Source organism: Erinaceus europaeus, chromosome 20 (genome assembly GCF_950295315.1).
Source record: "Erinaceus europaeus chromosome 20, mEriEur2.1, whole genome shotgun sequence".
Classification (NCBI taxonomy): Eukaryota; Metazoa; Chordata; class Mammalia; order Eulipotyphla; family Erinaceidae; genus Erinaceus; species Erinaceus europaeus.
Window position 1 is genome coordinate 20,894,870 of NC_080181.1, and position 25,375 is coordinate 20,920,244.

The window sequence follows — 25,375 nt, forward strand, 5'->3', positions numbered from 1 at the left end:
GAATGCAAAGGAAAAGTTCTTGAAGAAAAGTGTTACTCTAGTGAGCATGAGAATGATAAAGGAAGGAAGGAATCATCTTTATAACATCAAAGGATGGAGCAAGAACTGAAAATTATCCAGAACACCTAGCTAAAGTCATTAATGAGGCTAACTACCCTAAAAAACAGATTTCTACTGCAGACAAGACATTGCTCTATTAAAAGAAGATGCTTGGTGAGAGAAGTAGCTCTGTCTGTTAAGAGCACAGCATGCCTAAGACCACACATTCTAGCTGTGCTCTCTCATTCTTTTTCTCACTTAATAAATAAGTAAATAAATAAATATACATATATAAATAAATGAATAAATCTTTTTTTTAAAAAAAAAAAAGGAAGAAAGAAGCTGAAAAGAACTAAATACCTGGTTTCAAATTTTCAAAGGACAGTCTGATTCTCTTGATAAAGGCGAAGAAAGACAGTTTATGTCTTTCATAAGCCAAAGTTCACTTACCATTCCAAATGTCCTAAGGTTCTTCAGGAATGGTGCTACATTCACTCTGCCTGTACTCTTTAAGTGGAACAAGGCTTAGATGGCAGCATATATAATTACAACTGAATAATTACAACTGGTTTACTGAATACTTTAAGGCCATTGTTGACATTTTAATATATAATAATAATACAACTGAATAATACTAATAATAATAACTAATAATAATACAACTGAATTACAACTGAATAATTACAAGTGGTTTACTGAATACTTTAAGGCCATTGCTGAAATTTTCTTAGAAAAAAAAAAAAGAATCTTTTTGTGGTCTAGAAGGTGGTACAAAAAGCACTGAAACTTCAAACATAAGGTCCCGAGTTCAATCCCCCGCAGCACATGTACCAGAGTGATATCTGGTTCTTTCTCTCTCCCTCCTATTCTTTCTCATTAATAAATAAATAAATAAAATCTTTTTAAAATATAAGAATCCTTTCAAAATATTACTGCTTGAACTTGGACTGGGTTTGATGTATTACACCAAAGTAAAGGACTGTGGGGTGGGGAAGAGGGTTCAGATCCTGGAACATAATGTCAGAGGACCTAGAGGGGGTTGAATTGTTATGTGGAAGACTGAGAAATGTTATACATGTAGTGTATTTTATTTTTTTGTTACTGTATTTTATTGTTGACTGTAAACCATTAATCCCCTCAATTAAAAAAACAGATATTACTGCTCACTGGCCTGGTCATCCAAGAGCCTCTCATGGAAATATACAGGAGATTAACATTGTCTTCATACCTGCTGACACAACTTTCATTCTTCAGTCCATGGATCAAAGATCAATTTTTACTTTCAAGTTCCACTACTTAAGAAATACATTTCCAAAGACTATAGCTGCTAAAGACAGTAACTCATTTGATGGGTCTGGAAAAAACAAACTGAAAACCTTCTGAATGGTGAAAAGAATTCACCATTCTAGATGCCATTTGACTTCATGGAGGAAGTCAAAATATCAAAGTCAAAATCAAAACAGGAGTTTGTAAGAAGTTGACTCCAACCCTCCTGGATGAATCTGATGGGCTCAAGATTTCAGTGGAACAAATAATTGCAGGTTCTAGCAAAAGAACTAGAAAGAGGAGATTATGAAGATAGGTTAATATGATAAATCTTTAGTGGATAAGGAGATGTCCCTCTTATGGGTGAGCAAAGGAAGTGGAGACGAAATCAACTTCTGGTGAAAATGCTATGAATATTACCGAAATAACAACAAAGGATTTGTAATAGAACATTACATAAACAGTTGATAAAGCAGCAGCAAGGTTCTAGAGGGATTGATTAATTTGACATAGTATTTTTATTCTGAGTAAAAGGTCATCAAATAGTTACCACATACCATAGCAAAATCTTTCACAAATGGATGAGTTGGTCCATGTAGCAAAATTCATGATTTTCCTATATTGATAAATTGCCATAGCCAGCCCAAACTTCATCAATCACCACCCTGATCAAAAGTCATCAACATCAAGACAAGACCTTTCACCTTTCACTGTTTTAGCAATAAAGTTTGTTTTTTCTTTCCTCCAGGGTTATCACTGGGGCTTGGTGCCTGCACTACAAATCCACTGCTCCTGAAGGCCCTTTTTTCTCACTTTTTGTTGCCCTTGTTGTTATTGTTCTTGTTGCCAAACCTGTTGTTGTTGGATAGGACAGAGAGAAATGGAGAGATATGGGGAAGAGAAAGACACATGCAGACTTGCTTCACGAGCTGTGAAGTGGCCCCTCTGCAAGTGGGGAGCCGGGGGCTTGAACCCAGATCCTTACACCTATCCTTACACTTCCTGCCATGTGTGCTCACCCCACTGCACTACTGCCTGGCCCCCACAATAAAGTTTTTTAATTAAGGTATACACATTACTTTTTTTTTTAGATTTTATTTATTTATTTATTAATGAGAAAGGTAGGAGGAGAGAGAAAGAGCCAGACATCACTCTAGTACATGTGCTGCCAGGGATTGAACTCGGGACCTTGTGCTCAAGAGTCTAGTGCTTTACCCACTGTGCCACCTCCTGGACCACTACACATTACATTTTAGACATAATGTTTTTATAGACTACAGTAAAATGTAAACAAATATATGCTGGGAAATTAAAAGATTTTGTGACTCCCTTTGTTGCAATAGTCACTTTATTATGGAAGTCTGTAACCAAACCCACAATATCTGCAAGGTGTGTCTATATAGAGATAAGGAAATTGGATGAGTTCCCAACACAACCTGGCTAGTCTGAGAACTTGAAATTTAAGGATGATCATTTTTTAGTATATTCTGGAGTATGAAAGAACAACAGCAACAAAACTTATATTCTTCTTATCCTTGCTCCCTGCCACAGAGCTTACCCTTCAAAGAATTATTCTGTGCTAGCAACTACGAAAATTCTTTACCCTAAGGCAACATGAAAAGGTTATGTATATACAAACTATCGTATTTACTGTCGAGTGTAAAACATTAATTCCCCAATAAATAAATTTTTTAAAAAAGTATATGGAATGCTTCCCATTTCTTCTATAGAAACTGGTTTGTGTAAGCTTTTCATCTCTTACTAAATTTAATAGTCTGTGGCTGGGAGATGGCTCACCTGGTACAACAGATACTAGGAAAAAAATGACTTGAAAGACAAAGTAGTCACTTTAGAATACCAGTCTCAACATCCACTTCCCCCACAAGGATGTTTATCTTGAAAGGAGCCAGTAGTGGGTTTCAAATTTTACTAAAGCTGCTTAGGTAGCAGATGAACTAATATATGCTTTTTGAAAGAGCCTGTTATTCTCTGGGTTTTGAACTACTGGCTTTATTTTCTTCTTTTTCCTTCTCCTCTTTGTCTCATAATACATCTAAAAATCTGAACTTGTATGAAAGCCAGATATATAAAACAGGGAAATGCAGTGTTTTTCTGATCAACATCAGCATGGGGACCCATGAGCCAGCTCACACATCTTCTTTTCCTCTACCTTCAAACCTTCCCTTCTAACCCCTAGTACCTATTTAGGTCACTTAAAAAACCTTCTTGGGGGGTCGGGTGGTAGCGCAGTAGGGTAAGCTCATGTGGTGCAAAGCGCAAGAACCTGCTCAAGGATCCCGGTTCCAGCCCCGGGCTCCCCACCTGGGGAGTCACTTCACAGGCATGAAGCAGGTCTGCGGGTGTCTTTCTCTCCCACTCTGTCTTCCCCTCCTCTCTCCATTTCGCTCTGTCCTATCCAACAACAACGACATCAATAACAACAATAATAATAACCAAGACCATGGCAAAACAACCAGGGTAACAAAAGGGTAAAAATGGCCTCCAGGAGCAGTGGATTCGTGGTGCAGGCAAAAAAAAAAAAAAAAACACCTTCTTAGGAGCCGGGAGGTAGTGCAATGGGTTAAGAGCGCACGTGGCGCAAAGGGCAAGGACCGGCTTAAGGATTCCAGTTCGAGGCCCCACTCCCCACCTGCAGGGGAGTCACTTCATAGGAGGTGAAGCAGGTCTGCAGGTGTCTGTCTTTCTCTCCCCCTCTCTGTCTTCCCCTCCTCTCTCCATTTCTCTCTGTCCTATCCAACAACGACAACATCAACAATAATAACTACAACAATAAAAACAAGCGCAACAGAAAGGAAATATTTTTTTAAATCTTTTAAAAATAAAAATAAATAAAAAACCTTCTCAAGGGCTTCTTGAAGAACCACTATGCTTCATTTCTTTTTTTTCTTTTTTTTTTCTCCAGGGTTATTGCTGGGCTCGGTGCATGCACCATGAATCCACCACTCCTGGAGGCCATTTTTCCCCCCTTTTGTTGCCCTTGTTGTTGTAGCCTCGTTGTGGTCATTATTATTGCCATTGTTGATGTTGTTCGTTGTTGGATAGGACAGAGAGAAATGGAGAGAGGAGGGGAGGGGAAGACAGAGAGGGGGAGAGAAAGATAGACACCTGCAGACCTGCTTCACCGCCTGTGAAGAGACTCCCCTGCAGGTGGGGAGCCGGGGGCTTGAACCGGGATCCTTAAGCCGGTCCTTGCACTTTGCGCCACAGGCGCCTAACCCACTGCGCCACATGCGCTTAACCCACTGCGCCATTGCCCGACCCCCTATACTTCATTTCTTTCAACATTATCATTTTATAAGTTTGTGAAGTGAAAACAAGATATGACATGCTCTGCAAGCAGAACCTCCTCTTACTATATATATATGTATATATACAGTCTATTTCCAACAACTAGAACTAAGTATAGTAGGGTCATAATTAGATTCCCACTAGGCCCATGGAAGTGCTATAGCTAAAAGAAAATAGAACAACAAGGGGCAACAGAATAGGAAAACATGGTCTCCAGGAGCAGTGGATTCGTAGTGCAGGCACCAAGCCCCAGTAATAACTCTGGAGGCAAAAAAAGGAAAGAAAGAAAGAAAGAAAGAAAGAAAGAAAGAAAGAAAGAAAGAAAGAAAGAAACTGTACTTCCCAGGAGCTTAGAAATAGGATAATTAAATTACTGTTTGGTACTGTTTCATAATTGCAAGATGACAAGTGGTGAGAGAGCATATGAATGGGAATATAACTGTACACTGTAAAATAACTAAGACAATAAATGTTATGCTATGTGTATCTTACCACATATTATTTCTTTTTTTTCAAGGAAACAATGTTTTATTAATAAGACTATTGTCTCAGGATACAATTTCATATCTCCCCAAAATATACCACAGTATTTTATATTTATTTATTTATTATGCTCAGCTCTAGTTTATAGTGACACTGGGGATTGAACCTAGGAGCCCAGTGGGTTGGTCTTTTACGTAACCAGTAATGGGTGGATTCGTAGTGCTGGTACCGAGCGCCAGTGATAATCCTAGTGGCAATACAGAGAGACAGAGACAGAGAGAAGAAACACTGAAACGTTACTAGGGGATCTGGTTTGCTCAACCGACTGGTTCCGCATAAATGCTACCATGTATAAGGAACCAGGTTCAAGCTCCCCAGCCCCTAGCTGCAGGGGCAAAGCTTCACTAGTGGTGAAATAGTGCTACCTGTGTCATTATTTCTCTCTTTGTCTCTGTCTTCCCCTTCTCAATTTCTCTCTGCTCTATCAAATAAAAGGGGGGGGGGGAATGGCTGTTGTGGATTTGTTGTTCAGGCACTGAGCCCTAACAATAACCCTAGTGGCAATTAAGAAAAACTATTTAATACTTAAAATGTATTTACTGAGTGCTATTCATGCATAGGACATTGTCCTGGTTATTCGGGGTATTAGATGAATTGGAAAAAGAATCTGCCTTCATGGGATGTACATACTAGTGAAGGAAAACAGCCACTAAACAAACACACAAGCAAAAAATACTATACGTTAATAGTGCTGTGAAGAACAGGTAATAGCACTTTGGGCTAGGGATATCACAGAATGTTCAAAGGAAATAAGGTTTGAATTGATACTGAATGATAAGAATCAAACTTGGGGATATGGAAGAGCAAACGAATGCTAAGAACCCAAGCAAAAATAAATGTGGCCAGTTTGAGTAACTGAAAGAGTCACTTTGTCTGGAGAGCACTGGGTAAAACATTGCCTATTTTTTCAGGAACCTGTGGTGAAACCAAGCTTAGTAGTCATACAGACAGTTTTTAACACTTCTCTTTTGCTATAAACCTTCAGAAGACTTAAAATCCTTAATGTTCTGAAAATCAAAGTCAATATTAATATCTGCTGCTTGCATCTTCACAAGTGGTGCTGCTGGTATCTTTCTGTCTCTCTCCCTCTCTACTTCCCCCTTCCTCTCAATTTCTGTTTCTACCCAATAAATAAATAAAGATAATAATTTTAAAAAATAGTCTCCATTCTTTCCCCTGTAGACTACAATTACCTCACCTGTATGATTGAATGACAATGTTTGCCTTCAAGAAGCAGATATTAATGCATAATTTTAAAGAACTAGCCCATGCACCAAATTGTTCTCCAAAAATCAAGTCTTACTTATCCTTCCCAAATTCAAATTTTCCAGGTCCAGTTCGAAGTAGGCAACCATTGAGCCATTTAGGAATATGTCCTCGTACACGAGCAGAAATGATCTGTGGTGTCTCCTCCACTGTGGTGAACAGAGGTGCAATACATGGAAGATTCTTCTGTTGACTAAAGATCACATTTTTCTGATGAGTATTTTCCACATACTTCTTCAAAGCTGTAAAGAGGAAATCAAAAGCACAAAAACATTTTACCAATCTGTTATTTTCGACGGGTTAGGTTGTTTTCGCCGGGCTGGCTTCACAGGCGGGTAACAGACGACCAGGGACTCATGGTTGAGCTGTAGGCAGTATCTCTTTATTCATGCAGGACGCAGCATAATCTAAGACAAGCTAAGCTAAACTCAAGTACCCTAAAACTCACAATGCTGTCTTTATATATACTTGCCAAGTAGGGTGGAAACAGGATGTGACATAGAGAGGGTAGAGAGAAAAGTGACTGGTGAAAATCAGAGTGTGACAAGGAGGGGGTGGAGCAGGCGAGAATCCTATCACTGAACCACCAATGCCCTGGAGGGAGGGTGGTACTTGTTAACAGTGGTTATGTAAATAGAATAGTGTTAAGCAGGGGGGATTTAAACCAAATGAAACAGAAGGGGTCTCATGCATACCAACACCAATCTCCTCTAAATATGTCAGCTTCCTCATAGAGACCATCTTATCTATTGATAACTTAAGGGAAATGTTAACCTAACATTCAAATAATCTCCAGATTCTTCTTTCTCTCTTCATTTTCAGACCATCAGCTCACTGGTTCTCCCTTTTTGAACCACAAGAGTTCTGTTATTTTTGCAGTACAGTCTGCCTAGGAATTAACTTGGCGCGTTTGATTACAAGTCTCACAGTTGTACAAGACTGAATTTACTTACTTACCCTAGATGTACTAATAGCAACTTCATTGTTATGATAGCTAGTGACTACCATTCATAATTGGCCTTGGTACTTTAGATGAATCATAATTTAGTAGGATCTACAGTTTAATTTATTATTTTAATGGTATAACATAGATGTGCATGACATTTCCTAGGAGAAAAGTGTCATAAATTAAATTATGCAGTGATGTCTTATCTGAAATTACTGAAGCTGAAAAAAAGTACGAGTCATTTTAAGAGGTGAAAACTACACGTATTATCCCTGTTTATTTGGAATTCACATGATAGGCTTGCCTAGCACAGAAGGTTGGTAAAATTCTATAACAGTCATTTATTGCATTTAATAAAACTTTAATAGTAACACATAAATCCAAAATAAAATAAATACAGGCTAACTATTCTGAAGGATATGTATATTCTCAGCAAAATAGTTTGCTCTATTATGTCTACACTCCAAGTTTTCTTTTTTAAAAAATAAATCTCTCTTTAAAATATTTTCATATTTTATTTATTTATTTGTTTGTTTAATGGTTAGAGACAGAAAGACACCTAGAGGGAATGGGGTAGACAGAGAGGAAGGGAGATAGAGAGACAGCTCCAACACTGCTTCACTGCTTGCAAAGCTTTTCCCCTGCAGATAGAGATTGAGGGCTTGAAGCTGGGCCCTTGCACATCATAACATGTGCGTTCAGTCAACTGTGCCACCACCTGGCCCCTCCAAATTCTTTCAAATGGTCCAGTAATTCAGTTTAGAACACATGTGATTTTCTATTTCCTAATATGTAACAATCAATAAAACCCAACTATTTCCTAATTTCCCAGATAAAATTGACTTTCATTAGTATACCCATTAGTATACCCATAAAGAAATTCGTAATTGTGGACCAAGACTATGTCTCACTCCAAAATGCTTGGGTTCAAATCTTAGCCTGCCATTTTCTAAATAAAAAAGTCTTGAACAAGGGAATAAAACTCTCTGAGCTGCTTTCTCCTAAGATGGAAGTAATCGTAATTCTTATTGCTCATAAGGCAATAAATATGAGTTTAGTCCTGTAAGGTTTTTAGAATACTCAAAAAAATATTATTATTTTGTATATATAGCTTCTCATTTTCTGTGTTCTCGAGATCAAACCTACATCTCATACATTTGAGGCATGTAAATCTAACTCAGTTACATCCCTTATCTACTTATGTAGCGCTTAACAATAAATCCAATGCTATAGTATCTCCTTTCTCTGAATTATTTATTAATTCAATAATGTGGTAGATACTGCTGAAAGACAAAAAATTCTGGGGTAGAGCAGGTTTTCTTAGACATGATAAATTTTAAGAATCACAATATTAAAAAAATAAAGAGTGGCCCAGGAGGTGACACAGTGGATAAAGCATTGGATTCTCAACCATCAAGTCCCAAGTTCAATCCCTGGCAGCCCATGTACAGAGTGATATCTGGTTCTTTATGTCTCTCCTCCTATCTTTCTCATTAATAAAATCTTTAAAAAAAAAAAAAAAGCTAGGACGAAAGGAAGGAAGGGAGGGAGGGAGGGAGGGAGGGGAGATGGCTGGGCGGTGGCACACCCAGTTGAGAGCACACATTACCCTGGTAAGGACCTGGGTTCGAGCCTCTGCTCCCCACCTACAGGAGGGATGCCTCACAAGCAGAAGAATATATATATCCCTTTCTCAATTTCTCTCTGCCCTATCCAATCAAGAGAGAGAGAGAGAGATGGAGAAAAGGAATGCGGGGCCGGGTGTTGGCATACCTGGTTGAGCTCACATGTTGAAGTGTACAAGGACCCAGGTTTGAGCCTTGGGTCTCCACCTGCAGAGGGAAAGCTTTGCAGGTGTTTTTCTTTCCTCCTCTCTGTTTTCCCCTCCTCTCTCCATTTCTCTCTGTCCTATCCAACAACGATGAAAACAATAATAACAATAAAACAACAAGGGCAACAAATGGGAATAAATAAATGCTAAAAAAAAAAAATTGGTGAGGGAGTCGGGCTGTAGCGCAGCAGGTTAAGCGCAGGTGGCGCAAAGCACAAGGACCGGCATAAGGATCCCGGTTCGAACCCCGGTTCCCCACCTGCAGGGGAGTCACTTCACAGGCGGTGAAGCAGGTCTGCAGGTTTCTATCTTCTCTCCTCCTCTGTCTTCCCCTCCTCTCTCCATTTCTCTCTGTCCTATCCAACAACAACAATAAAACAATAAGGGCAACAAAAGGTTATAAATAAATAAAATTTAAAAAAATAATAATTGGTGAATTTAAGGGACTAGATGAGATTACTGAGGGAGAGTACTGAAGTTAAAAGAGTAAAAGTCAAGGATTGGACCTTCGGATTATGTTCATAATCTGATAAAGGGAAGAGGATCCCATAAAGGAAATTAACATTGAGAAATTATTTACTACCATTACATTTAACTATGATAATAGACAAGAACAGGAATTATTACCCTTCTCTTAGTCACATTTTATCATTGAAAAATGAGAGGTTCACATTTGATAAGCAATGTGCCCATGATTGTCATCTAATGAGCAGTAGAGCTGGCATATTGTAACCAAGGAAAAAGCAGGAAAGTTATAAGAACATGATGTCTTACAAGCCAAGGACAGAGTGGTGTAAAGTGATGCTGATCACAAGGAGGAAACACTACGGAAGGATTGAAGAGTGTACAATAGACTATAAACAGTGAGCTATGGCATATAGAACATATACACATGTATTTTTTTTTTTTTTGCCTCTAGGGTCAAATACTCCTGGGCAGCATTCAACATTTTCCTTCTGACCTGAAATCTTTCCTCATCAGCACTGGTGCTTCAACTTCTCTTTTTTATCAATTACTTCCTTTATACTGACTTTATTTTTGTTTTATTTGTTATTCATTTGAGTGATTTTCTTCTAGTTTTTTAATTTATTATTGAAAAGAGAGAGAGAGAGAGAGAATGAGAATGGAGGGGGGATAGAGAGAGTGATAGATACCTACAGCTCTGCTTCACTGAACCTGAAGCTTCCTCCCTGCAAGTGGGGAGCAAGGTCTTGAACCCAGGTCTCTGCACATTGTAATGTGTGCGCTCAACCAGGTGTGCCGCCACTCAGCCCTTTATTTCTTTCTAGATAGATACAGAAAGGCAGAGAGAGAAGGGGAGAAGAGAGAGTTATCATAATACCAAAGCTTCCCTCAGTGCAGTGGGAGCTAGGCTTGAACCTGGGTCATACACCTGGCAAAGCGGCATAATTAATATCCAACCAAGCTATTCTGCTAGTCCTATGCTGTCCTGCTTTAAAATCTCACAACCTCTAAGATATCATCACAGACTCATAGATGAAAGAAGAAATTAGATAGAGGAGGATCTTCTATGGCAGAGCTTCCTAATGGGTGGATATGTTGACTCCCTTACTCACTGTGAAGATCCCAAGACCTCTGACTCCGAACAGCACATTAGGGCTTCAGTTCCTATCTTATATATTCCAGTGTGATGTAATAATAATAATAATAATGTTATTTTTAAATAATAATAATTTTACCAAGCACTGCTTAGCTCTAGTTTATTGTGGTATGGAGGATTAGACCTGCGAATTTGGAGCCTCAGGAATGAGAGTGTCTTTGCATACCTGTTATCTCCCCCTCTCCCAAAATATTATCATTCTTTATATGTTTTATGATGTGAAGACTGGGATGTCACCACTAAATTAATCTAAGTACAGATCTGACTGTATCAATATTCCTCTACAAATGACTCCTCACTATCTACAAAGTACTATCTAAACTGCTTGACCAAGCTTGAGAAAAGCACTTTATAGTTTCATGTAAGTATCGCACTAACCGATTGCGCTACTGGAGCTCCGCTTTATAGTTTCAAACCAACCTACCAACCTACCTGTCGAGTTTGGCCTGTCACTAATGCTTTCCACTCTGTCAAGTACATATCCCATTCTCCTCTCATAAAAATGTGTTTTCTGGGGAGTCGAGTGGTAGTGCAGTGGGTTAAGCACACGTGGCACAAAGCGCAAGGACCGGCATAAGGATTTCAGTTCGAGCCCCCAGGCCCCCCACCTGCAGGGGAGTCACTTTACAAGTAGTGAAGCAGGTCTGCAGATGTCTATCTTTCTCTCCACCTGTCTTCCCCTCTTCTCTCCATTTCTCTATGTCCTATATAATAACGACATCAATAACAACAATAAAACAAGAGCAACAAAAGGGAATAAATAATGTGTTTTCTTCCCTTCCACTAGGATATTTTCCATATCTTTCAGATAAAACTCACTTATTCTATGCACCCTTTAGGACCCAGAGTTCATATCATCTGTTTCATACATACAGTGTTCCCATTTCCTGCAGCAAATACTGGATTCTCAAACTCACATAGTATCTGTTTTGTTTCCACTATGGTACTTCTCTTACTCTGTCTTATATGATAAAGTTAAATGCTGTATAACCTCTACTACCAATGCTCCATGACTACAAGGTGTTGCTTTGTATATTACAAGCACTAAAACTACTATAGCAAGGGGAATTACAAAGAAAAAAGGGGGGAGGAGGAAGAAGGAAAGAAATGAAAGGGGCTGGGGGTAGATGGCATAATGGGTATGCAAAGAGACTCTCATGCGTGAGGCTTCAAAGTCCCATGTTCAATTCCCCGCACCATCATATGCCAGAGTTGAGTACTGCTCGGCTAAAAAAGAAAGAGAAAGAGAGAGAGAGAGAGCCAGACCGCTTCCTGTAAAATGTGAAAACCGAGAGAGAGAGAGAGAGCCAGACCACTTCCTGTAAAATGTGAAAACCGAGATACTTATGACAAGGAAGAGGCAGGTAGTGGGAGACACAGAACTTTGGTGCTGGATTAGTGACTGTCATGCACCGAGTGTGGATATGAAAATGCTGGGGGGTAGGCGCTGGCACACCTAGTTAAGCACACACATTACCATGTACAAGCCTCCATCCTCACCTGTAAAGGAAAGCTTCTTGAGCAATGAAAGAGTGCTGTAGGTGTCTTTCTATCTCCCCCCACTCTAATGTCTCTGTCTCTATCCAAAGTAAATACAAATAAATAATAGAAAATACTTGTGAAACCTAGTAATTTTGTAAAACAATGTTAAATCACTAATAAAAGTAGTTTTAATGTTCATAGTGTGTGTATATGAGTATGATTTGTGATAGCTTTAATCAGCCAATTTCAAAAAGTAAAATCATATAACAATAGTAGCTTTAATAGAAAGGTACAAGATGGGGGGCAGGCAGTAGCCCAGCGGGTTAAATGCATGTGGCGCAAAGCACAAGGATACGATAAGGATCCAGGTTTAAGCCCCCAGCTACCACCTACAGAGGAGGTCGCTTCACAAACCATGAAGCAGGTCTGCAGGTGTCTATCTTTCTTCCCCCCCATCTTCCCGTTCTCTCTCGATTTCTCTCTGTCCTATCCAACAACAATGACAACAGTAGTAATAACAAAGATAAGCAACAAAAGCAACAAAAGGGAAAAAATATCCTCCAGGAGCAGTGGATTCGTAGTGTAAGCACCAGGCCCCAGCAATAACTCTGGAGGGAATGAAAAAGAAAGAAAGAAGGAAAGAGAAAAAGAAAAAGATACAAAACTATAGAGGTTTTAAGGCACTGCCACTATATGTAAATAGAAGAATTAAACAACATTAGATTGTTTAATGGTGTTTTTCAATTTAGAAAGACCTAAATAGTAAATATTCTTCCTATTGCAGACCCAAGAGAACCCCAAGGCCCTGAAACTAGCCCTAACATACTATACAAAATATACAAGCTCAAAATTCTTGGTAGTTTTTTGTTTGTTTGTTTTTGCTTTACTTTCTGTTGTTTGCCTCCAGTTTTATTGGAGGGCTTGGTGCTTGCACTACAATCCACAGTTCCTGGAGGCCTTTTTTTTTTTTTTTCATTTTATTGGATTGGACAGAGAAATTGAGAGAGGAGGAGGAAATAGGGAGAACGACAGATACTGCAGATGTGATTTACTGCTGGTGAAGCACCCCCCCCAGGTGGGGAGCTGGGGGCTTGAAACAGTGCTTATTTGGTACTATGTGCACTTAACAGGGTGTACCACCACCTGCCCCCCTCTCCCCCCAGATACTGTATTAACTCATATCACAGCTGTTTTGCAAAACTTCAGAATCCCCCAGTATTCCTAAGAATTAAAAAAAGGGGGGGGTAGGGTGGTAGCGCAGCGGGTTAAATGCACATGGCGCAAAGCTATAAAGACTGGCCAACCCCCGCCCCCCCCCCCGCCTCCCCCCCCCCCCCCCGCATAGGGGTCGCTTCACAGGCGGTGAAGCAGGTCTGCAGGTGTCTATCTCTCCTCCTTTCTGTCTGCCCTCCTCTCTCGATTTCTCTCTGTCTTATCTAATAACAACAACAGCAATGCCAGCAACAATAATAATGACAACAAGGGCAACATAGCAGGGGAAAAAATGGCCTCCAGGAGCAGTGGATTCCTAGTGCAGGCACCGAGCCCCAGCAATAAGCCTGGAGGCAAAAAAAAAAAAAAGGTCTTAAGTTTATACTGGTAGGAAGAGGAGGAAAAAGGGGCAAACCCTTACCTGGGATCTGGTGTGCTATCACAGAAAGGAATCCCAATGCAACAGTAGAAAGATGGCTGAAAAAGTAAAGAAACATTTGAAAAAACATGTTTGTATTAAGTTCAGCAGTAACAGATCTGATTTCCAAACGCTCACACCAGCCGGCAGCTGAATGCTTCACTTAGCAACAAAAACACAGAACTTCCAGGGCTGTCTCCAGCTCAGTGACAGATGATTGGAGGAGAGTGGTGTAAAAGGTGTGGCTTTAAAATACCTAGACCTTAGGACTCATTTATAATACATAGTAATTTGAAATGCAGAAATTGAACAAAGAATAGCAGTCTCCCTTTCTTAACATTTCTCTCTATAACCTGTACTTACACTATTGTTAAGTCCATTGATACACAGGATAAACTTTATTATGCCAATCCTCTCAAACTTTTTAAATTTTTTCTTCATACGTTAATTCAAAACTTAATCTGTAAAAAAATAAAAAGGAACTCTACAATCTGGTTACAGCACACCTCCACCCTTTCTCTGTATTTCTAGGATTACATTCTTCTTTATTTTCTATTCACTTAGTCCACAATGCATTTTTTCTCTCACAATGTGAAGCCCTGTAAAAATGTAGCCTTAAAATATACTTAGAATTGGGGTCAGACAGCAGCACAAAGGGCCAGGTGGTGGTGTACCTGATTAAGCACATGTGATAATGTGCAAGGACCCAGGTTCAAGCCCCCAGTCCCCAGCTTGCAAGTAGTAAAGCAGTGTTGAAGGTGTCTGTCTCTGTATCTCTATCAATCCCTTCTTTCTTGATTTCCCTATTGTTTCTACCCAAAAAAATAAGTAAAGATTATTAAAAAAAAAAAAAACACAGATGCACACTTGGCAGAGCATAACCATTACCATATTCAAGAACCTGGGTTCAAGCCCCTGATCCCCACCTGCAGAAGGGCAGCTTCACAAGTGGTGAAACAGTACTGTAGGTATCTTGTTTTTCTCCTTTCCTATCTCCCCTTCTCAATCTGTCTTATAAAAATAAGTAAATTGGGGGCCTGGCGGGAGTGCAATGGGTTAAGCACACATGGCGCAGCGATAAGGATCCCAGTTTGAGCCCCCAGCTCCTCACCTGCAGGGAGGTCACTTCACAAACGGTGAAGCAGGTCTGCAGGTGTCTATCTTTCTCTCCCCCTCTGTCTTCCCCTCCTCTCTCCATTTCTCTCTGTCCTATCCAACAACAATGACAGCAATGACAACAACAATAATAATACAACAACAGCAACAATAAACAAGGGCAACAAAAAGGAAAAAATAGCCTCCAGGAGCAGTGGATTCATAGTGCAGGTAATAACCCTGGAGACAAAAATTAATTAATTAATTAATTAAAAATAAACAAAAATATTTAAAAGGTCTTCCTGGAATAGCATATCTCAAGTAGTGAAATTATTTATATAGATAACATTACCAAAACTTGATTTTAAAAAATCCTAGTTATGGGGCTGTTGAGCTCCATGTTGCAATGCACAAGGACCTGGCATTTAGCCTCCGATCTGCAAAGGGGAAGCTTCACAAAGGTGAAGCAGTACTGCAGGTTTCTCGCTCCCTCTCTCCCCTTTCCCTCTTAATTTCTGTCTCTATATAATAAATGAAGTATTTTTTAATCCTAATTAAAATGTTAGGAACATTTACACTAGGAGGCAGCTATTCTGACCAATAAATACATTGAGAATGGCCTTAATTACCACAGTGTAAGCAGCAAATCAATTCTCTGAATCAGCCCGGATGAACTATGTGTAACAACTACATGCTGAACAACAGTGACACCATCCACATAAAGAAAGTATACTATGAAATAATTTTCCCTTGTGTTTCACATTAGTAACAAAATTACAAAATAATCCAGAAGTGTTTCTTGATAGTGATGGTCTAGCAGCCATCATTGTATTTAGAACATTAAAGAAGTCTATAATGCAACAAAATAATTGAAAACCCAGGTGACATGTCTTATCAACTTAAAGACCTCTGGTGGCATTTACTATTTTAACTTTTCATTTCTAATACAGTCATACCTCAGCACTTGTCAGCTTCAAAACTTGTATAATCCAGTATTTGACACATTTCAATGAAGAAAACGCTTCAGCATTCAGCATCTGTTCAGCACTCAGTCATTCTTGCTACAGCTAGTTATGAGTCTAGATGCTGCCCCACATCCCATCTCTCCGGATGAAACAAAGACCAATGTGTTAGTCTCACAGTAGCTTGACCTCAATTTGCACTGAAAATACAAACTCCTTGTAGGAAAAATTAATTTGGTACAATTTTTGCCCCCTCATCATACCTTCGAAAACCAATTAATAATGAGTACCAAGCTACCACTGTAGTGTATTTCACTGACTTCTGACATATCTTGTACAATCAGTATATCCCTTTATAAACAACCTTTTATACGTAACAACCAATGACTTTACTCAACATTTTTTTAAAACCAGAGCACTGCTCAGCTCTGGTTTATGGTTTACTGATTCTGGTTTACTGTACTGAATTTACGGTTTATTGAATTTATGGTTTATTGAATCTGAGACCTCGGAGCCTCAAGCGTCTTTTTTTTTTTTCCCCCTTTTTGTTACCCTTGTTGTAGCCTCCTTGTGGTTATTATTATTGCCATTGTTGACGCTATTCGTTGTTGGATAGGACAGAGAGAAATGGAGAGAGGAGGGGAAGGCAAAGAGGGGGAGAGAAAGATAGACACCTGCAGACCTGCTTCACCGCCTGTGAAGCGACTTCCCTGCAGGTGGGGAGCCGGCGGCTCGAACCGGGATCTTTACGCCGGTCCCTGCGCTTTGCACCACATGTGCTTAACCCACTGCGCCACCGCCCGACCCCCTTGCATAAGTCTTTTTCCAAAATCATGTACTACATCCTCAGTCCTCAACCCCTTCTTAGATGAGTATTTGTTATGTACATATGTTATGTTATATATATATATATATATATATTACATATGCTTTAAAATAATAATTTAATGGAGTAATTTTAGTTTTAGTTTTTTGTTTTGTGTTGTTGTTGCTTGCTTGTTTTTACCTTCTCTGAGGATTTACCACTCCAGACCAACTTTTTCAGAAAAAAAGACAGATACAGATTCAATGAACAAGATACCACTGCATCACAGCTTCCTTCAGTGTGGTGAGGGGTGGTCTCAAACCTGGGTCATGTCCATGACAAAGCAAGCACACTATCCAAATCGGCTATCTAGCCAGCCCTGGAATGAGATATTATCCTAGCATGTAAAAGGCAGCAACACAGGGGCTGGGTGGTAGCATACCTGGGTAAGTGAATAGTTACCATGTGCAAAGACCAAGATTCAAGCCCCCAGTCCTCACCTGCAGGGGAGAAGCTTCATGAGTGGTGAAGCAGTACTGTAGGTATCTGTCTTTCTCCCTATCTCCCCCTTCTCAATTTGTCTCTGGCTCTATCCAATAAATAAATATAAATAAAATTAAAAAGGCAAGATGCTGTTCACCTAGAAACACTAAATTCTCTATGCTACTGTTTCCAAATGTCAAATTTTTATTAGATAACAAAATATACGTGATAAGTGAATTATCTTTATAACTGGAAAATAAGTGATGTTATCTTTTTTTGGGGGGTCATTGTCTGGGCTTCACCACTACTAGCCAACTTTTTCAGATAGAAATTGGGGGGCGGGGGGAAGGCAGTACTACACCTGGTAAAATACACACATCACAGTGCAAAACGACCCAGGTTCAAGTCCATGGTCCTCACCTGCAAGGGAAAGCTTTACAAGTGGTGAAACAGTGCTGCAGATGTTTTTCTGTCTCTTAATCTCTCTATCTTATCCTTCCCTTTCAGTTTTTTTCTGTCTCTACCCATAATAAACAAAAATACATATTTTTAAAAAGTTTAAGAGAGAGGAAGGAAGGAAGGAAGGAAGGAAGAAAGGGAGGGAGGGAGGGAGGGAGGAAGGAAGGAAGGAAGGAAGGAAGGAAGGAAGGAAGGAAGATGGGGACTGGAAGATGGCTCACCCAGTAGAGCACACACCTTCCCGTACATGAGAAGTAGAGTTCAAGCTGCTGCCAAGACACAGGAGCATCTACATGGGGGGAATCTTCAGGAGCAATGGAGTAAAATTGTGGTGTCTTTTCTCTTTTTGTCTCTCCCCAGCTCTTTTCCTATCTCTTCCCCTCTTGTCATTTTCTATCTAGGAAGAAAAAGAGAGTCTATTGGGAGCAATAGAATCATGCTGGTGTGGAGCCCCAGCCATAATCCTGTCAAAAATAAAATAAGAGAGAGGGGGATAAAGGGAAAGATAGCACAGCACCAAAGCTTCCTCTGGTGCAATAGGGCTAGGTTGTGTGCTTGGCAAAGCAAGAGCACTATCCAGGTGAACTGTCATGCCGGCCCAGTGATGTGGTTTTACTCTAAACAGTACAGTTATGTAACATACTGAAAGTTTCTCATACAAATTGCAGCAGTAAATACAAGTCATAATAGCAGTGAAATCAAAGGGGTTTTTATTTAGCTAGATGAATATTAGATTTTCTCTAGTTCAAATTCAACTTCTGGTGTGAGACCCAGGTTTGAGCCTGGCCCCTACCACACTGAAGGAAGCTATGGTGCTATAGACTCTTTCTCTCCTCTCCCCAACCTCTTCTCTCTCTCCTCTCCTCTCACTCTGCCTCTCTCTCTCTTTATCTCTCTCTCTTCCTCTCCCCCCCTCCATATATATATATTGTTGTCATAAAAGTCATGATGCATTTTTGCACTGAAAAACAGAAAAATACATCAGGACTTTTCAGACAATCCAATAAAACTGAAAAAGTCATCCTGGAGCAGTTAAAAGTCCTGGAAATGACGAAAAAGAAAATTAAACTTCTGAATTATAACATGATTGAAGTTATTCATTAAGGTTGTTTGCTGTTAGTTGGTTTCTTTATTTTGGACCACTAATCTTTATCTATACCATAGCAAACAGCTGCTAAATCTTCTAAATATAATTCATTAACAGCATCATTTATATGGCTGCTGTGTAAAAAAGAAACTAACTCATAAAGTATCCTGAGTGGCTGGGGAAAATGATGCCGCTGATAGAGTAGTACACTTGAATGCCTACTGGTTCAATCCCCAGTATGGCATGTACCAAAGTGGTACTCTAGTTTCTCTCTTTCTCTCTGTTGAGGGAAATTCTCTCTCATATCTCATATACTAATAAAAACAAATTAAAATAAATCCTTAAAAACAATAATATGGGGAGTCAGGTGGTAGCACAGTGGGTTAAGTGCACGTGGCGCAAAGCACAAGGACCAGCATAAAGATGGCGGTTCCAGCCCCTGGCTCCCCACATGCAGGCTCCCCACTTGCTTCACAAGCGGTGAAGCAGGTCTGCAGGTGTCCATCTTTCTCTCCCCCTCTGCCTTCCCCTCCTCTCTCCTTTTCTCTCTGTCCTATCCAACAACGAAGACAGACAACAATAATAACTACAACAATAAAACAAGGGCAACAAAAAGGGAATAAATTCATTAATTAAAATAAAAAACCAAGAATACAAGGTTCTGAGTAGTAATTTCTGGTTTTTATTATATTACTTTTACCACAAGACAGCAATTTTATGCCAAATTTTTATTAGTCACATAATAAATAGTGACAATATGATAATATTATATGTCAATAGTAACTAATGGTAATATGAAATAACAATAATGCAATTAGATTTTATTACATATGGAAAAAATGGACAAATTAATATTCTGATTTTCTTAAATCATATTAAACCATGAAAGACTGCAAAGCTTTCTGAATTTCAAGCAAAAGTCAAAAAGAAAATTTGAGCAATATTGTTCATCATTATCAGACTAACTCACTGGGTTTTCATTTATAAGCTTAGTAAAGATTAAGAGGATTAAGAAAAAATAGAAAAGAACACATACATAATTTGATTGTACATTTTGATAAATTATGCCAAATGATTGACCCTTAAAGTAAAGTTGCACTCTTCACATTAATGTCTAATTTTAAAACTTAAATCCAAAACACAATTCAAGAAATTTTCTCTATGTCTAAAGTACACATTTTCTTTAACAACCAGAGAGCTTTCAAGAGAGTAAACAATATTCTTCCTTTGCAACGATAATGAGCTTAATTTTTCAGCTCTTTTAAATACACAATTTTACCTGTGCAGTGAGTTTGCAATTACTGTAAACCTTTGTCTCAGGAGCTCTCTTTTTTGTATTAGAAAGTTTTCAATAATATTGGCTTCTTTGAAGAGTCCTTCTATCTCATCAATATAAGCTGCATCTACAGTTGCTCTCTCACTAATGGGGAAAAAAAAGTTTAATGTCACATAACCTCTAAACATACCAACATAGTGGAGTTATCTTTTATGCTATATTTGTTAACAATTTCATTTAAATTACTTTGTGCATAGGAACACTAACTTATATTTTTCAGTAAAAGTTAAATTAGTCCCACAAATATTTAGCTAGGTGAAATCTCACACAACAGAAAATGTTTCTTACACTTTATAGTCCTAATATAAAAACATACGTATTATTTTAATAGCTACAAAAACCATTACCAAATGACTATCTAGTTGTTTACAAAATACCTTATAAAACATGGTAAATGAAGTATTAAATTCAGTCTTCAAAATGATGCAAAACAGGAAGCATTTACATATTTCCTAAATATGAGTACTTATTTTTAATATCACTTTTATCGTAATTCACCAAGTCACAATTTTCTCAATGTCTCTTGCACAAAAATTTCAAAGTTTATGTCATCCAAATTAGAGATCAAAATACATACAGTCTATCATTATTTCTGGTAATAGAAAAACAAAAGGATGTTCAGCTAAAAAGTTGTGGCTCCTGGATGTGGCTCTCATGGTTAAGCTCACGTTATCATGTGCAAGGACCCAAATTCAAACCCCCAGTCCCCACCTGCAAGGGAAAGCTTTACTAGTGGTAAAGCAGTGCTGCAGCTCTCTTTCTCTCTCTCTCTGTCCTTCTCTCTCGCTCTACCCTTCCCCTCTCAATTTCTCTCTTTTCTATCAATAAAAAGAAAAAAAAAAGAAATGTTGGGGTTATTATTTGAACATCATCACCCGACCTATTAAAATAAAAAAAATGGAAGAATAAGCATTTCAAAATTACCAGTACTACATAAGGTTTCCAGGTAATGAACTAAACTTCCCATTATGAAGTTTCAGGGAGAAAAATTTTATTTTCAAGAATCAAGCAATTACACTATAAGCACTTGCCTTAAGAGCTTTGCATATGCAGACATCATTACATTTATTTCCTTGCTCATATCTGCTAAAAAAAATTAAAAATCATTAAGTTATGAACTATAACAAATTTGTATTATAATATAAGGTGTAGGGGGCCGTGCAGTGGCGCACCAGGTTAAGCACACATAGTATGAAACACAAGGACCTGCACAAGGATCCCTATCCACAGGGCAGTCACTTCACAAATTGTGAAGCAGGTATGCAAGATGTCTTCCTCTCTCCCTGCCTATCTTTCCCTCCCCTCTCAATTTCTCTCTGTCCCATCCAATAAATAAATTAATTAATAGGAAAAAATGGGGGCCAGGAGCAGTGGATTCTTAGTGCTGGCACTGAGCCCCAGTGATAACCCTGCAGGCAACAAACAAATAAATAAATAATATGTGTGTAGAAAAAAAATTAAACATTTCATACATTACCACTTAAATCTTTCTCCAGAACTTCATCTTTAGGAAATAGTCCAGAGTTTTCAGACAAAGAAGACTCTAACTTTCCAAGAGAAGTCTGTTGTGGATTATCTGGCATCTGAGGCTAATAGGAGAAAGTAAAGAGGTAAACAGTCAACAAGATCTTTAAGTTCCTGTTCGTTCTCTCTCTCTCTTTCCAGAAAAAAAAAAAAAGAAATATGCTAGAAATTATATAGTATGTCCTCATTTAATGTCATCAACAAATTCTTATAAACTCTAACTGTAAGTAAAGCCATGTATGAGTATAGCAGGTCCTCAAATCACATCTTTTCATTAACGACAGAATTTTTTTTTTCCTCATCAATGCTGTAACAAAATAATGTTGAGTAAAGTGGTTCTATTCAAGGACCTTCTGTACTCTATGTTGTTACTAGTCATTTGAGAGTCTATTATCAAAGAAAAGTTTATGCCCATCAAAAAACACCTTGAAGGGGTCAGGCAGTGACACACCTGTTAAGAACATACATTACAGTATGAAAGAACCCAGGTTCAAGCCCCTGGTCCCCAGCTGCAGTGGGAAAGCTTCACAAATGGTGAAGCAAGGCTACAAGTGTCTGTCTCTTTCCCTATGCTTTTTTTTTTTTTTTTTTTAGCCAAAGTACAGTTCAGCTCTGGTTTATGGTGATGCAGACGACTGAATTTGGTACTCTGGAGCCTCAGGCATGAGAGTCTCTTTGCATAACCATTGTGCTATCTACCCCTATCTTTTCCTCTCTACTTCTGTCTACCCAATAATAAATAAGTAAAAATATATTTAAGGAAAATATCTTGATAACATATTTAATTTTGGTTTAAAAATTTGAATGTGGTATTAAACCACTAATGGAAAAGTTCCCATAGCACTGTAACATAGTCTTCTGTTATCCAGTAATGGCAAAACAAATAACGCCCCCAAAATAAACAGATTTACTGATGAGGGTAGTCAGGATATAGTTTTTTTATTATTTATTATTACCACCAGGGTCACCACTGGAGGTCAGTGTCAGTTCTATGAATCCACTGCTCCCAGTGTCCATTTTACCCTTTTTCCCCCTTCTATTTTACTGGGTAGGACAGAGAGAAATTGAGAGTAGGGGGGAGATAGGAAAAGAAATTAAGACACTAGCAGACCTCTTTCACCACTCATGAAGTATCCCCCCTGCAGGTGGGGAGTAGAGGCTTGAACCTGGGTCCTTACACATGGTAATATGTGCACTTAACCCAGTATACAGTGCTTTTCTTTAACATGCAAATATTTATACCACCAGGGCTGGCGCACCTGGTTAAGTATACATGTTACAGTATACAAGGACCCAGGTTCGAGCCTCCACTCCCCATCTGCAGAGGGAAAGTTTCACAAGTGGTGAAGTAGGGCTGCAGGTGTCTTTCTGTCTTTCCATATCACCCCTTTCCCTCTCAATTTTCAGCTGTCTCTATTCAATAAATATATAATAAAAAATTTAAAGATATTTTAAAATATATATTTATACCACATAAATATCCTACTTATAACAAAATAACTCTTAAAGTCCTAGGTGTCACAAGAACTAGGAATATAGCAAATAGTTACGTAGAAAGACTTTTATGCCTGAGGCATCAAAGGTCCCAGGTTCAATCAAGCACCACCAGGGGCCAGAGTTGAGCAATGCTCCAGTAAAAAAATAAATAAATAAAAATAAAGTCCTCTGTTTTGCAAAGGCATAAACCCCCTTTTGTCTCTAGATCACAAAGCACCACAGAGAAACCTCCCAATATTTTTCTCGGGGGCTTTCACTTCAAGAAAAGTACCTGGAGTCAACCTTGATTTCTGCTGGGACAATGTCAACCCTGGAGACATAATAACACCCTATTAAACAATAAAGCTAACTAAAATAGGAGATGTTTGGAAAGAATATAAAATAGAATAAAGGACTAAGGCTCCTAAAACATACAGATTACCTCCAAGTCTCTTGATCTCTTGCAGTTTTTAGTATCAGGTTTTGCAGGGTGACTTGCCATTGTATGCTGGAGGCAAGAGCTGTAAAATTTAATGTTCAATTTAGATACAAACTTCATGTTATAGCTCTCCTGAACCCTTTTCTTTCTACTTCTACTTGCCACTGTTAATTTAAGCTGTCATTCATTATCTGTCACATAAGTAAACCACTCAATTTCTTCCTTAATCTAATCCATCCAACCAAGTGCTGTTTGTGTAATTTTCAAAACTGGCATGACTACATTCTCTTAATTCAATTTTTTTTCTTGACTGATTCATTGCTCCAAAAGAAATTCAAACCCCCGAAGTATGGCAGATGAAGTCCTATATCACTTCCGGCCACATTGCCATTCCATAACTCTCAATTATTGCTCTTTATACAATCAAACTAGTCTGTAGGACATTTCAGACTTATCTCAGAGTACATATGAGGTTTGTTTTTTTCTTTTAACCTCCACACAATCTTAAATGTCGACATAGGTTTTATAGTTCATGTAATCCTGTCTCAAATTTTTACAAATGTCAAAGCAGTAACAGAAGTAGTTACAAATTGGGCCAGACCAAAACCAGACCTCTAGTACTTCTAGTATTGTTTCCATTGTCATATTCTTTCCTCAAACACATCAAAATTTACTTTTTTTCCCAAGATAGAGGCAGAGATAAGGAGAGGGAAATACGCCTCAGCAGTGACGGACACTTCCTTGAATTCTGTTAAGGTCTGGGTTTGAACCTATGTTGCACACCTGACAAATAGTATCCAAGTGAACTATTTCAACAACCCCCATTTAAATTCTTGTAAATTACTTTCTCATAATTTCTGAAGGGATTTTCCTTGTGACTCTAAAAGGTTGTAAACTTGAATGAAAAAAATGCTGAGATCAGGGCCAGGGAGGCAGCTTAACCTGTAAGAGCACTAACTTTTTTTTTTTTTTTTAAGAAAGGATTAATTAACAAAACCATAGGGTAGGAGGGGTACAACGCCACACAATTCCCACCGCCCAATCTCCATATCCCACCCCCTTCCCCGATAGCTTTCCCATTCTCTATCCCTCTGGGAGCATGGACCCAGGGTCATTGTGGGTTGCAGAAGGTAGAAGGTCTGGCTTCTGTAATTGCTTCCCTGCTGAACACTAACTTTTATGTGAGTCCCTAGAAGTCCCAGTTCAACCTCCAGTCTGCATTTTATGCCAGAGTTGAGCAGAGCAATGTTCTAGTGGCTGACTCTCTCCCTCTCTCTCTCCCATCTCCTTGCTCTAAATAAATAAAATTTGGGAGTCGGGCGGTAGTGCAGTGGGTTAAGTGCATGTGGTGCAAAGTGTAAGGACCAGTGTAAGGATCCTGGTTCGAGCCTCCGGCTCCCCACCTGCAGGGGAGTCGCTTCACAGGCGGTGAAGCAGGTCTGCAGGTGTCTGTCTTTCTCTCCCCTCTCTGTCTTCCCCTCCTCTCTCCATTTCTCTCTGTCCTATCCAACAACAACGACATCAGTAACAACAACAATAACTACAACGACAATAAAAAGACAACAAATGCAACAAAAAAGGAAAATAAATAAAATTACAAAAAAAAATTTTAAATAATAAATAAATAAATAAAATTTCCTGGAGCTCAGGAACGTTGTCACTGTGGTTAGCTCTTTGGACCTAATAGCACCAAGTCCTGTGTTCCATTGCTCCAGTCCCCTTTCCCGCGTTACATGTGCCAGAGTGATGCCATCTTGTCTTAATTTCTTTGCCTCC

The 25,375-nt window shown here is 38.9% G+C and overlaps 2 protein-coding genes across 4 annotated transcripts in view; both read right to left on the reverse strand.

Annotated features, from left to right (window-relative positions):
- BCO2 (beta-carotene oxygenase 2) overlaps positions 1-14,917 on the reverse strand; it is a 40,742-nt gene extending 25,825 nt beyond the window's left edge. For both annotated transcript variants that reach the window (XM_060180066.1, XM_007536496.3), the window contains exons 1-2: positions 13,937-14,917; positions 6,461-6,665 (exon numbers count right to left, since the gene is read on the reverse strand). In XM_060180066.1, the coding sequence (XP_060036049.1) occupies positions 6,461-6,665; positions 13,937-14,024 (293 nt within the window). In that variant the 5' untranslated portion in view covers positions 14,025-14,917. The remainder of the gene's footprint in view (positions 1-6,460; positions 6,666-13,936) is intronic.
- Positions 14,918-19,489: 4,572 nt separating this feature from the next.
- On the reverse strand, positions 19,490-23,679 carry TEX12 (testis expressed 12). Of its 2 annotated transcripts, none has more exons than XM_007536604.3 (4): positions 23,603-23,679; positions 21,638-21,749; positions 21,192-21,243; positions 19,490-20,244 (listed from the first exon to the last, which is right to left on the reverse strand). In XM_007536604.3, exons 1-4 carry the CDS (start codon positions 23,660-23,662, stop codon positions 20,100-20,102), a joined length of 369 nt encoding a protein of 122 aa, XP_007536666.1. In that variant the 5' UTR covers positions 23,663-23,679; the 3' UTR covers positions 19,490-20,099. The 2 variants fall into 2 exon arrangements, with proteins under 2 accessions (XP_007536666.1, XP_060035614.1); XM_060179631.1 differs by having other exon boundaries at positions 21,192-21,246.
- Between the last annotated feature and the right edge of the window lie 1,696 nt (positions 23,680-25,375).

Bases quoted from the DNA above. Each gene is read 5' to 3' on its own strand.
- TEX12 (XM_060179631.1), bottom strand. From the start codon at position 23,662: ATGGCAAGTCACCCTGCAAAACCTGATACTAAAAACTGCAAGAGATCA. The intron at 21,750-23,602 runs GTAATCTGTATG...TTCTCCTATTAG, and splicing joins AGAGATCAAGAGACTTGGAG to CCTCAGATGCCAGATAATCC. The intron at 21,247-21,637 runs GTAATGTATGAA...AATTTTTTTTAG, and splicing joins TCTGGAGAAAGATTTAAGTG to CAGATATGAGCAAGGAAATA.